This window comes from Malaclemys terrapin, chromosome 3, assembly GCF_027887155.1.
Source record: "Malaclemys terrapin pileata isolate rMalTer1 chromosome 3, rMalTer1.hap1, whole genome shotgun sequence".
NCBI lineage: Eukaryota > Metazoa > Chordata > Testudines > Emydidae > Malaclemys > Malaclemys terrapin.
This window is the reverse complement of record NC_071507.1, coordinates 13,514,290-13,530,341: the sequence shown is the minus strand read 5'-3', so window position 1 is coordinate 13,530,341 and position 16,052 is coordinate 13,514,290. Positions and strand designations below refer to the sequence as shown.

At 39.8% G+C, this 16,052-nt stretch overlaps 1 protein-coding gene across 3 annotated transcripts in view; it reads right to left on the bottom strand.

The window, feature by feature from the left end:
• MACROD2 (mono-ADP ribosylhydrolase 2) overlaps nucleotides 1-16,052 on the bottom strand; it is a 1,284,297-nt gene that overhangs the window by 383,105 nt on the left and 885,140 nt on the right. For all 3 annotated transcript variants that reach the window (XM_054021788.1, XM_054021790.1, XM_054021789.1), the window contains exon 7: nucleotides 4,830-4,860. In XM_054021788.1, coding sequence (XP_053877763.1) covers nucleotides 4,830-4,860 — 31 coding nt within the window. The remainder of the gene's footprint in view (nucleotides 1-4,829; nucleotides 4,861-16,052) is intronic.

Sequence of the window (16,052 nt, the reverse complement as noted above, 5' to 3'; positions counted from 1 at the left end):
CCTCTTCGGTTATGTCTACACTGCAATTAAAAACCCACAGTTAGCCAGTGAAGGAGAGATAGAAGGAATAAGGAAGTTTATTAAAATGTAAAAACAACGAGGAGTCCTTGTGGCACCTTAGAGACTACCACATTTATTTGGGCATAAGCTTTCGTGGGCTAAAACCCACTTCATCAGATGCACACGGAAGCTTATGCCCAAATAAATGTGGTAGTCTCTAAGGTGCCACAAGGTAGTCTCTAAGGTGCCACAAGGACTCCTCATTGTTTTTGCTGATACAGACTAACACGGCTACCACTCCGAAACCTATTAAAAAGTAGACTTTCATAGCGTTTTCTCCGCAATTTTTTTGTGTTGTTTTCCATTTTAATTGTTTTTTCCTTCTTTACTTTTTAAATGAGTTTAATAAGTATTAAAACTGATTTCTTGCATTGGTGGAGTACAACCCAAAAAAAAGTGGCAATAGTACCTCAAACTTATATCGCAAGTAACATGGCAGTAAGTAAAACACAGGAGAACATAGATGATAACATCCTAAAATCCCTGTCCAATGCTCCTATGTTTCTCCATCCTCAGAATCTATGATCTGCCATGAACACATGGCAAACCATGAGCCCTAATTTAAGAGAATTCTTATCCTTTCCCATCTGTGTATGCAGCCTAGGTTTTAACTTGGCAACTCTCAAGATTCGCAGTGAAATTAGTCCCACAGTTTACTATCCCACATCCACTTTCCCTTTTGCAAAAGTTCCCAAACGTCAGAAGTCTTGAACACTTTTTAAAATACATGAAAATCATGGAATCCATGACTCCTATAACAGCTGGGGTAAAAATGCAACCTTTAAATAACTCTTTGTTTTCACAAGCTGTAATTTGGGGGGGGGGGGGAGGGAGAGCAGGAACCAACCACTCTAGGTGTGAAATTCTGTGCTTGGTCTCTTTCCAAAGATTTCTTTTCTGGAAAGATTTCCAAAGTACATTTTCTCTGGTAATTATGAGTAAATTAGATTTATTAATGGTGACCAGTGTATGTAGGTGTTTGATTTAAGAAGAAAACCAAAAACTTTACAAACAGATATTGACCTTTCTTTGGACAAGGGAAAGAGGAAAAAGCACTGGAAGACCCTGAAAAGGAGAATTTACATCAGAATTGTTTACTTAGTTTGGCCTTGTTCCCAAGTGCAGCATAAGTTAAGTATGTCTAGAAGACAACTCTCCTGACAGAGTTAACCTCAAGTATCTTTCTCATCTTAAATTATACTAGGTAAATATTGTGGATCTGTTGCTTGGTAATTAGTCTAGTAGCTGGCAGTTTCAAACAATACTGGATTGACTATGAACATTCCTTGGGAATTCTTTCAGATTATGAATTCAATATGTTCCTGCCAAAAGGGAAAGTACTTGTTAAAGTCATCTCTCAGTTAACTAATAATAAATACTTATACTCAGCTCTTATACCATGCTTTTCAATCAGTAACATTCAAAGCATTTGAAAAGGAGGTAAGTAGCATTCTGCTCATTTTACAGGTTGGAAAACTGAGGCACAGAGCACTATCTAGGAGAGGTATAGGGACACATGAGTCTCCACTCCTTGTGCCTCCTCTATTTTTTATTTTTGGGCTGATCATCATTTTATCACCATATCAGAGATTACACAGATCTCCAAGTAAAAAAGCAATACAGTTTTTAATTCAAAGTTTTGGGCCAGATTCTAATCTGTTTTACACAGATTTACATGAAATAAGCACCAGGGCCCTTCTACCTAATTTTTTTAAACATTTAATCCTTCATTTGAATTCCATCAGTCTTGAAAAATGATGACGCCCCGGAGTCTTCTTTTCAACTTCTGGCATGGTGCCTTAATGGCAACCTGCCTCTGGCCTTCTCACAGCTTTAAGTTGTTCAAGTTGGAACACTTTCTAAGTGTTTCTAAGCATTCTAAGAAGCTGGAGCATGGAGTGTGCATTTTGGGAGGAATGCAGACTTTTCCTCCATCAAACGTCCTCTCATGAAAAGGAACCTGCTGTTACCCAAAACTTAATAGGCTTACTTTCTTCTTCACCCTTTTTTTTTCTGAGGAAGGAGTGTTCGTAAGTGATACAAATAGGAAAGGCTTTTCTCTAGAAAGGAGTGCCTAAGGAGACCAGGGAGAAGAAAAGCAAACCAAGCATTTATAAAAACATTGAGCAAAACCAGGCCTCAATCCTATAATTCGATCCACAGAGGTGAACCCCTACAAATTGACCAGAATCCTGCTGACTTTGAGTTGAAGCTCAACTTTCAGTGTATGGGGCTCTGCCTGGAGGCATGCTTTGTCTGCAGGGATGTGACTGCAGAATCAGGGCCATATATTCTTTAAAGAAGAAAATAAATATTTTCTTATCAGTATGTGTGAAACAATATTCACTATTAGGATAGCTTAGAAACAAGCTTATGTGACATATTATCCAATAAGGTCACCTGAAATGAAGTACATTTAAAAAACAAAACCCTAAGACTTTACCAAAACAAGACACTCATTATATACGCCTCTCCACATGGAGAGAGGCTGAGATAATAAACTCCACATGACAGGTGTGCAGTCATGCTGCTTAATGCATAACTGGAGTGCACTCAGATACTATTGTGATGAACATCTATACAGAACCGAAAAAATTCACTTGCTGTTCTAGGCAATGGGAATCTCTAAAGTATGTGAGTGAGGGGGAAAAACAACCACCAGCAGCCCCACTAAGCAGATCTTTGTGTGTTGTGTATGTGCCCTGGTCCCCAAATGTATTACATAACACAACATCACTGGCAAGTTCATCACTGCACAGCAACTGCTGTCACCCTTTCTTAAATCTGTCAGCATTTCAGATCTCACACAGAGACTTGCCCTTAGCAGCTACCAGATGAAAATGCCCTTTCAAGAGTCATGTCTGAGACTTCTGGAAAAAAGCAGGGATAAATAAGTTTTTTGGTTTTTTTTAAGTGTCATTCTCACATCTCCTTGAAAATTAGATGGCAAATATTGAAATGCAGAGCAGTAGCTCAATTAGGAGTTTGCGTGCTGACAGCCTTTTATAGAAAACGATGGAAAACCAGAGTGTCTTGGCAGAAATATGCTCTGCTCTTTGTACACCAATGAAAACAACAAATACATATGGAAACTCCATCTGCCATACTATATAGTGCTTTAGCTAAGCCTTAGCTTTTCAGCTTAAAAAAAATTCAATGACCGTCTCAAAAAGTACCATTACCTGGGAAAAGGAACTCGAGGTTCCATCTAACTTCCTTTTAGTTACCTCAGGGAACCATGTTTCTTGTATGCAGGGCTTACTTTCTATTGACTAAACCAACTCTCATAAAATGAACTGTAATTGTTTGTGCATTTCATTTGCTAGTAAATTCCATACACATGCATCATGTCTGGGGTCTTTTTTGCAAACTAATAACAAAAATATGTCCATGTTAAGACTTAAGGAAAAAAAGTGTGCACATTATCCAAAATGTCCAGGAATGAAACCCAGAATTTTCCCTAGAAGATAAGGGATTTGGAAACTGAGGCAAAGATTTTTCTGCAATAAGTCCATGTCTGGTGATTTCTAAAGTTTCTAAACTGCAGCTGTAATCTTCTCATAAGTAACATTAATACAGCTGGAAGGGGGGAAAAAAGGAGCTGTACAAGGAAGTAATTCCTTTTCCACTTTCTGAAATCTGATTCAAATTAACAACTATCAAAATAATCAGCCTGTCTGATGTTATACTGATGTTGGTACATGATAAAAAGATTTTACATTTTTCTTACATTAAAAAAATAATAAAGCTGTCATGCTTTTGTGGATCTTTTTTCTCCCTCATAATATCTGATTAGCCAATCCTAATATTAACTCAGCAAAATGGCTGCAAATTAATATATCTGACGTATGTACAATAACTAAGTAATGATTATTATGGTGGCACTTAGTTCTTCCATGATTTTTTAAATTTGCTGCACTGCTAGTCTCTCTATTAACCTTAAGAGAGATTAAAAATAACACTACCTATTATAATTCTATATGCATTATAAAACGTTACATGCAAAAAAAAGCAATTTACTAGATTTTAAAGCTAGAAATATATTTGTATCTACCAGTAAAGAATCAGCTCCACTCATAATAGTCTCCATTCATTTCTCCATGCTGCTTTTTAAGTATGCAACACCTTTTTTTGAATCCACCCCTTTCCACCTTCAAATACTTCTTCAATAGCCATCTCTCCCATGGTTACTACAAGAAACTGGATGACTAATAATGGACAGGTTGAATTAAAGCAATAAAAATGTATATTAATATATATAAATATTTGCCATCTTTTGATAGTATCCCTCTCCCTCATCGCTTCATAAATCACCAGTTGGGGAGGAAACAAATTAAAAAAATTAAAACAAACAAAAAACATGGAACTAACAAGACATGTCCCCATCACCTTGGCCACTTTCCTTGCATGATGTACAAAGTTGCCCATATCTTAGTTTTTTGTCTCCGTAGAACCCTATCTTGAAAGCATTTGCTGATGCTTAACTTTGCACTATTGGAGCCACATGGGTGTAAAGTTAATAACTTGCATATATCTTTGCAAGATCAGGGCCTTAACCTATAAGCTCTTTGGGGCACAGACTATTTTACTTGTACAACAAGATCCCAAGCATTGTCCGATTGAATGCTGTTGTATAATAATAATAAAATATTAATTCATGCACTAGCCAAAATGATCTACAAAGGCACAAAAAATCTGTTTAAATAACACCGACCATTTGCTATGAAGAAAACCCACTTAAATGGTACCTAATAATAGGCCTTACTTACCATAAATTCCGGTTGAAATACAGGGGAATGCCTGTAAAAACAAACAAGAAAATGAGTTGGATTTTTGGTTTTGAACGTATTAAAACCAGTACTTTTAAATGCCTATTTCTCACCACTGATAGATGCAATATTCACATAGGACAAGAGTAGGGTTCAAGAAGATTGTTTTCTTCTAATACACACAGTAGAGATTGAAAAATTCAACCCCTGGGTTAGAAAACTTTCCCTGGTCAATGAAGGCCTAAGTAATGAAAACACTGCAGCGTTTCCAGCCCTTGTGGCTGTGAATGTGCCAAATGTGAACGAATTCTGTGCTATCTTCTTGAGTCTGCAGAGACACACCTACAGTTCTCCTGCTGCCCATGGGCATGTCTACATAGCAAAGAAAAACCCACGGCTGGCCTGTGCCAACTGACTCAAGCCTCAGCCTGGAAGTCTACACGGCAATGAAACAGCCCCACAGCCTGAGCCGGAGTTGGCTGGCATGTGTGTAGACCTACTCCAAGCCTCCAGTTAGTCTCAAGCTTGCTATTGAGAAATGAGCACCAATTGCCAATAAAATGTTAATTTAATTCTACTTCCGCTGATTGGGAAAACTATAAGCAGCAGTGGAGAAGTAGAGCTATTCACAGGAAAGAAGGATCCAAAAAAGAGAGGCTAGCCAGGTTAGCAGAGAAATTAATACCCCATGAGCACACCTTGTAGCTGCAGGAGACCAAGGGAAGGGTAGAACAATAGATTGCAACCAAACAGTCAGGAACTCGGAGGATTTTTGGTAGAGTGAAGGGTGAAGAGAGAAGCCAGAAGTTGGAGGCAATGAAAAATAGCACAGACCTATTAGCTAGAAGACAATATAAAAGATGGAGCTCTTAAGCAGTGTCCAGGGACAGTAAACTGAGAGTAAAGACAAAACGCACCCTCTTTCCCTGCAGCTGCCCACGGTTAGTCATTTTAATCCTCTGCTTGTAGGTTGCTGATACAAGTCATAAGAGAAAAATCATGTATACTTGTTAGGCTGCAAACAGCCATTATAAAAGTTACACAATCAGCAGAGAAATTCAAGGTAAAAAGGAGTGTTAGCAATATTTTACCAGTCTTTGAAAATTAAATCCTAGGATTGTTGTTCCCTTCTAAAACAACTGCCTGTAATTAATAGCTAGAGGGCTCCCTGGTAAGTTTTGGGGATGGCAGTAACACAAGCACTGCAGAAAAAAAAAAAAAAACTGGCACTGTTTAGAGCTAAATACCACTGTTCTCTGAAAACTCAAGAGTTAAAATATTTAATAAATCATGACTGTTTCATGATTACAGGAAGTGGGCAGCTGTCACTGACGGACCTCAGACACCCCATTTTCTTTTATTACACTATGTTATCATCAGAATAGCTGGGAACTTTTCCAGCATTTTGAAATCATGCTGGGCTTGTGTGCCATACTCAATACACATCCATTGTTGCTAACATTTAAGATTGTTTCCTAGGGACAATTTTCCGAATAAAGCAGAGGCCTGAGAATACTAGGCTCCCAGATGCTAGAGAATTGTGTGTGCAGGCCAGGGAATTTAGGGGTTTTATATTATAAACATCAAGGCCCTAACAAAGATAAATTTTTTCAAGCATTTGCTGTCATGCCACAAAATAAACAAACAAACAAATAAATAAATAGGGCTGTCGATTAATCACAGTTAACTCACGCGATTAACTCAAAAAAATGAATTGTGATTTAAAAAATTAATCAAGATTAATTGAACTGTTATACAATAGAATACCAATTGTAATTTATTAAATATTTCTGGATGTTTTTCTACATTTTCAAGAATATTGATTTCTATTACAGCACAAAATATAAAGTGTACAGTGTTCCCTTACAAATATTTGCAATGTAAAAATGATAAACAAAAGAAATAGTATTTTTCAAGTCACCTCATACAAGTACTGTAGTGCAATCTCTTTATCATGAAAGTGTAACTTACAAATATAGATTATTTTTGTTATATAACTGCACTCAAAAACAAAAATAATGTAAAACTTTAGAACCTACAAGTCAACTCAGTCCTACTTCTTGTTCAGCCAATCACTAAGACAAACAAATTTGTTTACATTTACCAGAGATACTGCTGCCTGCTTCTTATTTACAATGTCACCTGAAATGAGAACAGGCGTTCGCGTTACACTTTTGTAGCCGGTGTTGCAAGGTATTTACATCCCAGATATGCTAAACATTTGTATACCCCCTCCATGCTTCTCCCACCATTCCAGAGGACATGCTTCCAGGCTGATGACGCTTGTTAAAGAAGTAATGCATTTATTAAATTTGTGACTGAACTCCTTGGGTGAGAATTGTATGTCTCCTGTTCTGTTTTACCCGCATTCTGCCATATATTTCATGTTATAGCAGTCTTAGATGATGACCCAGCACGTTTGTTTTAAGAACAGTTTCACAGCAGATTTGACAATATGAGATTTCTAAAAATAGCTGCAGCACTCGACCCAAGGTTTAAGAATCTGAAGTGCTGTCCAAAATCTGAGAGGGATGAGGTGTGGAGCATGCTTTCAGAAGTCTTAAAAGAGCAACACTCAGATATTAAAACTACAGAACCCAAACCACCAAAAAAGAAAATCAACCTTCTGCTGGTGGCATCTGACTCAGATGATGAAAATGAACATGTGTTGGTCCATCTGGAGACCTGCACCTCTGCGTCAAACTGGATTTTGCCTCCAGCACAAGAAACCAAAGCCTTACTACAGAAATGGTCTCATGCTCTTCCCATCTCTTATTACACTTATTATGTGATGCCATCTTTGCTTCCCACCTCTGGTCTTACATTGATCATAGCTCAGGAGAAACACAGAATCTGTCCCAAAGTCTCAGATATCTGCTCTCACGCTTGCTCTGGATCCCTAGCCAACATGAATCAACATAGAGGGGAAAGGAAAGGAAAGGAAAGGAAAGGAAAGGAAAGGAAAGGAAAGGAACCATTCTTTATTTAGTCATACAGGAAGACATTATTTCAGAGCTAATGCGTGCTTTATATTTAACCAGGGAATTAATTAGGGCATAATGATTAAGAAAGGAGATGTCTAATGGAAAGATTATGTTTCTCTTTCTTTTTTAAATATATATATACACACACACACACACACACACACACACACTTAAATAAAGAGGAACAGAATTATAGTAGATAATTCCTACTCGCAACCATTGGAATTTACAGCCTGAAAAATATTTAGCTTTGTAGTTTGTACCCCATCAATCACAATGAATCAGTCTATTAAGGAAATGAGAAATAGAACAGAAATAATGCTTATAGTTATAGAGCTCAGGCTAAAGTGGCTGCATACCTTGTACTAATGAAAATAGGAGGGAATGGCTGTAACACACTCTAATAGGGGACTTTAAAATCCAGTGTTTTTTTCAGTTTCAAAATTAAAGATATAATAGTTTCAGATGATTGTTTCCTCTTTCAAATCTCCCCTATGGAGCGGTGCTGGAGACTGCAGGATAATGGTAGTCAGCAGCAGAAGATACAGGTCTCCTCTCCTGCCTTGTCCTATATTCCTGAATAAATTACGAAAAAAGACTGAAACATCCTGTAACAGCATGGCACACACCTCTCACAAGCACCCCCTTCTGGTCGGTTGTGTCTGCAGTCTTTAGACCAGTCCTGGCCCTGGCATCGGGCCATAATCCCAGGGCTTCCTCCCTGGAGGCAATGGTTTCACCCTCTTAGTCTATTCAGTCTCCTTCTGGGGGTTTACTGCTGGCCAGTTGTAGGCCCTTTCCCAGTGGCCTATGTGCGGGGGATCCAGGCCCACCCATTACTCCAGGTCCCAGTCCAGGAACCCTAAGAATAGCAGTTATGCACCACCATGTCCATTTACCAAAACTGTCTTCAGTTCCCCGGACCATTTCCCCGCAGCCCCAGCCTTCACCGATACCTTATCCTTAACTCAGGGTCCTTCAGGGTCAGCCAGGAGCTTTTCCTTGCTCCCCCGGTCCCTACTAGCACTGAGCTGTCATTGTGCTGCAATTCCCTTTGGCCAGTCAAGAGCACCCTCTATACTCCTCTAGCTCAGTAAGGAACTTCCTGTCTTGGGCTCTGCAGCTCCTTTTCATAGCGCCCTCCTGGGCCCTGATTGGCTGCTCCCTGCATCCTCTCTGATTGGCTGGAAGACCTCTCCACTTATCTGGGAGGAGTGTGGCAGGACCCTGAGGCCTCCAGAAAGGGGCCTCTGGGCCTATCCACCCTCTCACATACCTAGTGGGGGCTTCCACCAGCTGCTACCAGGTCGTCTTTGCCCCAAGCCTCCTAGTCCAACACTGCCCAAGACATATGAAAGGAAAATCATCAGTGATTATTTGAAACTAACATATATATCAGAAGGCAGAAATCTGGGGTGCAACAGACATGGAGTCCTTACCAGCACAGCACAGACACCAGCCAGCTCTGCAACTTCTTTGCAGCAAACACAGACAGCACCATCCTCCAGCTTCCCTCATGCCTGAGCAGATTTAGCACCAGCATGAAGAATAGCTGGCTGAAACCAAGGCCAGGCAAGATGGATCTAATTTAAGGTCTTGTTGCTGATTGTTTAGGTATTAACTGGACTGGGCCACAAAGCATATGTCTACACTGCAATTAAAAACCCTCAGCTGGCCCATGCCACCTGACTCAGGCTTGCAGGGCTTGGTCTAAGGGGCTATTTAACTGTGATGTAGACGTTTGGACTGGGACTGAGGCTCTAGGACCCTGCGACGGGAGGGGGGGGGTGTCCCAGAGCTCAGGCCAGTGGTGGGCAACCTGCAGCCCATGAGGGTAATCCACTGGCAGGCTGCGAGACAGTTTGTTACATTGACCGGCCTCAGGCACGGCCATCTGCAGCTCTCTGTGTCCCTCGCCACTTCCCGTAGCTCCCATTGGCCATGCACGGTGAACCATGGCCACTGGGAGCTGCAGGGGGCTGTGCACGGTCGGTATAAACAAACTGTCTCATGGCCCGCCAGCAGAGTACCCTGACGGGCCGCATGCAGCCCGCAGGTTGCCCACCACTGGCTCAGGCTGTACCCTGAGCCAGAATGTCTACACCGCAACTAAACAGCCCAAGTCAGCTGGGTGTCTAAATTCAGCCTGGAGGATATGCGGATATCTCAGGGATTGCCTCATTCCCCATGTTCAAAATCTAGTATAGAATCTGTGTGCATTCATTAAAGGCACTAGAGCTGACTGTGCATGGGGGGAATCTTGCAAATTCTAGTGACTGGATTTTCTTTACAGCTATACCCTGAGAGACAGACTAGAGAATTTCATTTCTTTAAGGTGTTGTTACAGCCATCATCACATTCTTTCATTTCCATTCAAAAAATACAGTTCCGCTCTTACATTGTTTAGCAGCCTCTGGATAGTTTTTTTTTTTAAATGACTATGTAGCCACAACACAATCATTATCTTGCTTTCTGTTTCTATCATGCATCTGCAAACATCTGTGAATGGAGCTACAGGCTGTACAAAATTCTAGCTAGTTATTTCTGAATACCAGTCTTAGTGTTCTCTCTGGCCATTACATAGATGAACTTTGTGGGCTCAGCTCACTCCCTCATAAAGAAATGATCACAGCATAAAACCAGCAGATATAATTTTGTAAACTATTACACAGCTTTTATTCACCACTTAGGAGAGACCCATGTCTGAGATAACATTTTGACTTAAATTTCCTCTTGTTCCTACGGAGGCAATTTAGCCTTGATGCCAGGTTAAAATTATTGGCAGTGCAGTAACAGGGAACTCACACTCTGGGTGTCTAGAAAGTACAATATTTTGGATTATGCACAAAAGTCTTTATTCTCCAGAACTCCCACAGTTCTACCCTTTTCTGGGCATAATGATATCTTTGATTTCAGTAAAAATGCAATTTCAAAGAAGGAAAATTTAATTCCTTTCATCATAATTAAATGTTTCCCATCTTAATTAAAGATGCTATAAATGCAAATCATCAACTCACATTTAACAGCTCTGCTTCTAAGACAGATCGTTTTGCTTTATTTATTTTGGAGCTGGTGAAAGATGCTAGATTGAAAACACTGAAAATTGGATAACTCTGTTCCCAGAAGAGGTACAGCATAAACAAAGGCAATGCAAACGTCCTCTTAATGCTTTGCCAGTATGCTTCCACTCTGATCTAGAGAGATTAGGCCCACTGGAATCAGTGGAATGAATTCAACAGTTTACAATAGGGATTAAATTAGTTGAATATCTTTAGTAAATGACATGGAAGACCAGTCTCGACCACCATTTAGTCTATAGTTTCTCTGCTAAGACTGCAGCTAGTGATTAATTAGGACCAAATGTCATCGTGTTTTGTTATGGGATTTACAGTGGTTGCCATAAAAAGGTTAGCATCTGCTCACAATTATTGCACTGAGCTATTCAAGGCTTGTCTATATGGCATGGCAATACACAGTAGGGTGTGCATTAACAGTTCCCTACTGTGCACTAAGGAACTTATAGTGCATGCCAGCAGGGTCTATGTGGGCCAGTTAGTGAGCAGCACATTGGTTCACATTAGAATTCATACATCCCCAGTGTGCATTGCAGCACTGCATGGACAAGCCCCATGATACTAGTGTCAATACTTTTTCCATGCACATGGGAATAACTTTGGTGCTCTGATAACACTCTGTGCAGGATAAGTTTTCATTGGTGACCAGTACAGGTATGCATATGGTCTCAGATTAAGGTAAGCACTGAAACACATGCTAGATTTTACCACATGCTTAAGCGCCCTTCCTGAATAGAAATGCTTTCCTGAAACAGGGCCACTAAGAGGAGATGTCCAATAAAAAAAAAAGCAATATGGACTTGCATGTACAAACAAAAAAATATTTTAATTAAGCAAAAATAGGGAGATATGGTGGAGTAGCAGTACAAGCAAACTTAGGCCTTGACTACACTTGGAGGGTTTTATTAGTGTAGGTATACTAGTATAGTTAAACAAGCCAAACCCTCCTGGTATGGTTGCAACTTATACAGTACCAATATAACTCATGCTAGTTGGAATAAACTACACCAGAGTAAGCCAGTTATACCAGTACAACTGCATCTAAATGAGGGCAGGTAGGGGGATAGCAAAAAAAAATAAAAATCACACCTCTAACTGAAGTGACCCAGCTATATCAATATAGCTTTTAAGTATAGACCAGGCTTTTCTGTGGGACTAAACATTTCACCTTCAGCTTGAGGATAATTTGGACTATTTGATCCCTGGCAGGATAAAATTTGTTGCCTTTATGAAAACACAAATACACTATATATGTCCACTAGTAGCTTATTGTACTAAAACCAACCATTTATTTTCACGGGCCACTATACAACAGCCACTTAGCAATGACTATGAGTCACTACATTCCGTGGTCAAACTCAAACCAGTCATACTCCATATCCCATTACAAATCCTCAGGCTCATCCCATCCTGACAAAGAGCATATAAAATGCAATCACTTCCTTAACACTTTGGATTCTAATCTGTCCTATGGTATTGAAAGTAATCTGGGCTAATCATTTTCTTGGGCTTGGGTAAGCTACTATGTGGCACTTTGATGGGCAGGAAGGCGAGTCTTTGACCGGAAGGAGAAAAGGTTCCTGTTTGAAGAATCCTGTGTTACATATTCTGTATAAGAAGCATCGTCACATTTTTGTTGTTATGGTTTCAAAGAATGTGCATTCTTTCTAATGGGCTTGATTGTAATTTTACAATGTACTCCAAGTAAGGGACCTTGCACCTCCAGAGCACACCAGAAAACAAATTATGACTCAGAGATCCATAATTCTTCCCCTGCTCCCAAACTGTTCTGCATAGGGCGTAAATTTGTTTGCCCCTTTTGCAGAGCAAAATACTCCCCTTTGTACACCCACCCAGCTGCCTACCATGGAGTTAGTTAGAAGGATGAACCAGACTGTCAGTTTGCAATCTAGCTCACAGTAAAGAGCCGTGTGCTGTTTCAGTCTTACATTTCATACTTTCCTAATGTTACTTTTCCATGTAAGCAATTGCTGTACTTGTCATCGGTGTGTTATGAGATTGCAATTGGGAGGGAACAGGATTCCCATGACTGTACTTAGGAAGGGTGGTGATCCGCTAAGCAATTTTGATATTTAATTGTGGTCCATGAAATGAAAAATTTGAGATCCTTTGTCCCAGAGCTCACCAGCACTCAGACATTCTCTCCTCATCATATAAAGAAAACAATATAAACTGGTGTCATAATGTTCAGGGATATTGACAAGAAACCTGAGCAAGATAAACTGCTGATGCCTAAATCACTATAAAATGTACTTGTCCATAGCTCAGGTGGGAGAGAAACAGTATATATCATGAGTACACTTCTGAATATAATCTAAGTGACTTGGGAGCCTAATGGTAAACATTTCAAAAGCACCTAAGTGACTCAGGAAATCTAAAGTCCCATTTTCAAATAACTTAGGGCTGTCCTCAAACTGCTCTACATTACTGTGGAGTAGGAACCTTTTAGTTTGCATCGATGGCATCCAGAAGGGGGAGTTACAGCACAGCACTTTGCTGCACACTGCTATTCAGACCCCCTTAGGGTATGTCTACACTACCTGCTGGATCGGCGGGCAGCGATCGATGCAGCGGAGGTCCATTTATCGCATCTAGTCTAGACGCGATAAATCAATCCCCGAGCGCTCTCGTGTTGACTCCTGTACTCCAGCGCCGCAAGAGGTGCAGGCGGAGTCGACAGGGGAGAGGCAGCAGTCAACTCACCGTGGTGAAGACACCACGGTAAGTCGATCTAAGTACATCAACTTCAGCTAGGTTATTCACGTAGCTGAAGTTGCGTAACTTAGATCAACACTCCTCTCTCCCCCCCCCCCCCCAGTGTAGACCAGGCCTTAGTCCAAACTGTGGGACAGTGTAAACATATCCTTACTGCCTTAGGCTCTTAGGTACCTACGTTTCATTGAAAGTCAATGGTACTTAGGTGCCTAAGTCACTTTTGAATATCGGGTTCAGGATCCTAAGTCATTTAGGTGCTTTTAAAAATATTACTCTATATAACATATGACTCACCAAGGCCACATGACACAACACTATAAACCATAGGATTTATGTGCCAACTCTGTTAAAAAAAAAGCTGTGCAAAACCAGCATATAGTAAATATGTTACATTGCATCTTTTCAATACCATCATGCACTTCAAGAGCTCAGTTTGCAATGTTTGTTCTAGAATCATTACAATTGCAAATTCAATCCGCTCCCCCATCTCATCCTATCTCCAATTAAATGTCATCCTGATTCTTTTTTAGAAAATTCTTCCAACCCTGTTTGGAACTAAATATGTTAAATACAAATCCAAGTTATTTCCAAACTTTTGTCGCCTGTCATGATTTCTATATTTATTATAATTATAAATTGTAATTTAATGAATAACAAAGCTTACGTTCACACATTATTCAGAGAAAATGTATTAACAAAATCCTTTGATGCAATTTGATACACCGAAAGTGTAGGGAAAAATTAAATGGAAGAATGAATATGAGAATGTTTAAAATTCCATCTTGATTATGCCCTAATAACCAGTAAAGCCCAGGTTAGGAAGTTTATTAATCTGTCATTAAAGGATATAGGAAGAATAATTTCACTGGAAATAAGAGTGTGTTTTTAGGTAGGCTGGATCCACCACAAATCGGTCCATGCTGTCTCCCTGAGTCATACAGTGGTCTAGAGCCAGATTTTATCCTCACATGTCCAGGAACAAATTCCAGTGACTTCCATGGGACCACGGGTAAGTATTTGAGGTAAACACTTCACCACCTGTCATATTGCTATATTTTGTATCAAGATTCTCCATTGTATCTTCAGTTACCAGACAAGACAGAAAGAAAGCTAACACTGAACAGCACAAGGAAGATTGACCCAAAAGGTAAACAAACTAAGCAGTGGTGATTAATAAATAAATAAATAACCAGCCTGATGATTTGGTGGCAATTGATTACTGACAGAAGATAGGGGCCTGACCCACTGCCTATTGAACTCGACAGAAAGATGCCTTCTGACTACAATGGGTTTGTGTTAAGCCCACCAAGCTTCCCTAAAGCTACCTAGCTAAAATTACACAACTCTGAAACAAATTTTCTTCACCTTTTAAGATAATCTCCACAGGTTTTCTTTGCTGGACATACTCAAAGATAAATAGAAATATGACTCTCAGACAAATATTTACAGGTCTCGGTATCACAGAGTTCTTTGCCTTCCATAAAGCTCGGCTGCTGAAAGAAGTCACCCCTAGAGGTTAAGAGGACCAGAAGGACATCTTAAATGTTTAACTATTCAACCAGGCTTAACCGGGGATTTTTTTTCTTCAGTGAGTAGTTGCCACTAAAAGCAACAAAGGGATAAAGAGAGTTTCTTTTGTTTTATTTCTGTTGGAATTATTATACTCTGCACCAAGACCATTCAAGGTCAGTGGTAAGAATCTGAAGGGGAAAAAAAAAGATACCAAAATAAATAAAGTTATTTGTAACAGAAGTATATTTTAGCACTACAGTGATTGTGAAGAGAATATTGCAAACAGGAAGATGGCCTATTGCAATCAAATATACAATATGGTAAAATATTCCAGGAGCACTATTGGGTAGCTGCTAAAGCTATTTGTAAGGAATGGAACTGGTCAAATAATATTAATCAAATAATTTATTTGAAGAATCTCACAACAGTTTTGAATGTATTGATTTTAAATTATGTTGAATATAAACATTGATGTATTTATCCTCCCAACACTCTGCAAAGAAGGGAAGTGCTATTATCCTCATTTTGCAGATAGGGAAATGAAGTACAGAGAAGCTTGCCGAAGATCAGCGGAGGAAGCTGTAGCTAAGTCCGGAACTGAATTCACTTCTCCTGAGTCCCAGTCCAACACCTTTAACCACAAGAACATCCTTCCTACCTATCCAATGAAAAGTCTACCCCAACCCTAGCGCTCTCCAGCTTAATAAGATCACCACACATGGCAGTCAGACTCATGGGAATGATGGCAAAGGCTACATCACAACTGAATGGGGAAGCATTTTAACACTGGGCTGTCTATCCCATTGCTTCTTTTCCCTGCCTGACCTCTGAAGCGCAGCTATTAGCATCTTCCTCTGGTCCACAAACCCAAACAAGGGGATACACAGCCCTTCTCCTATAAAATCACAACCCAGGGG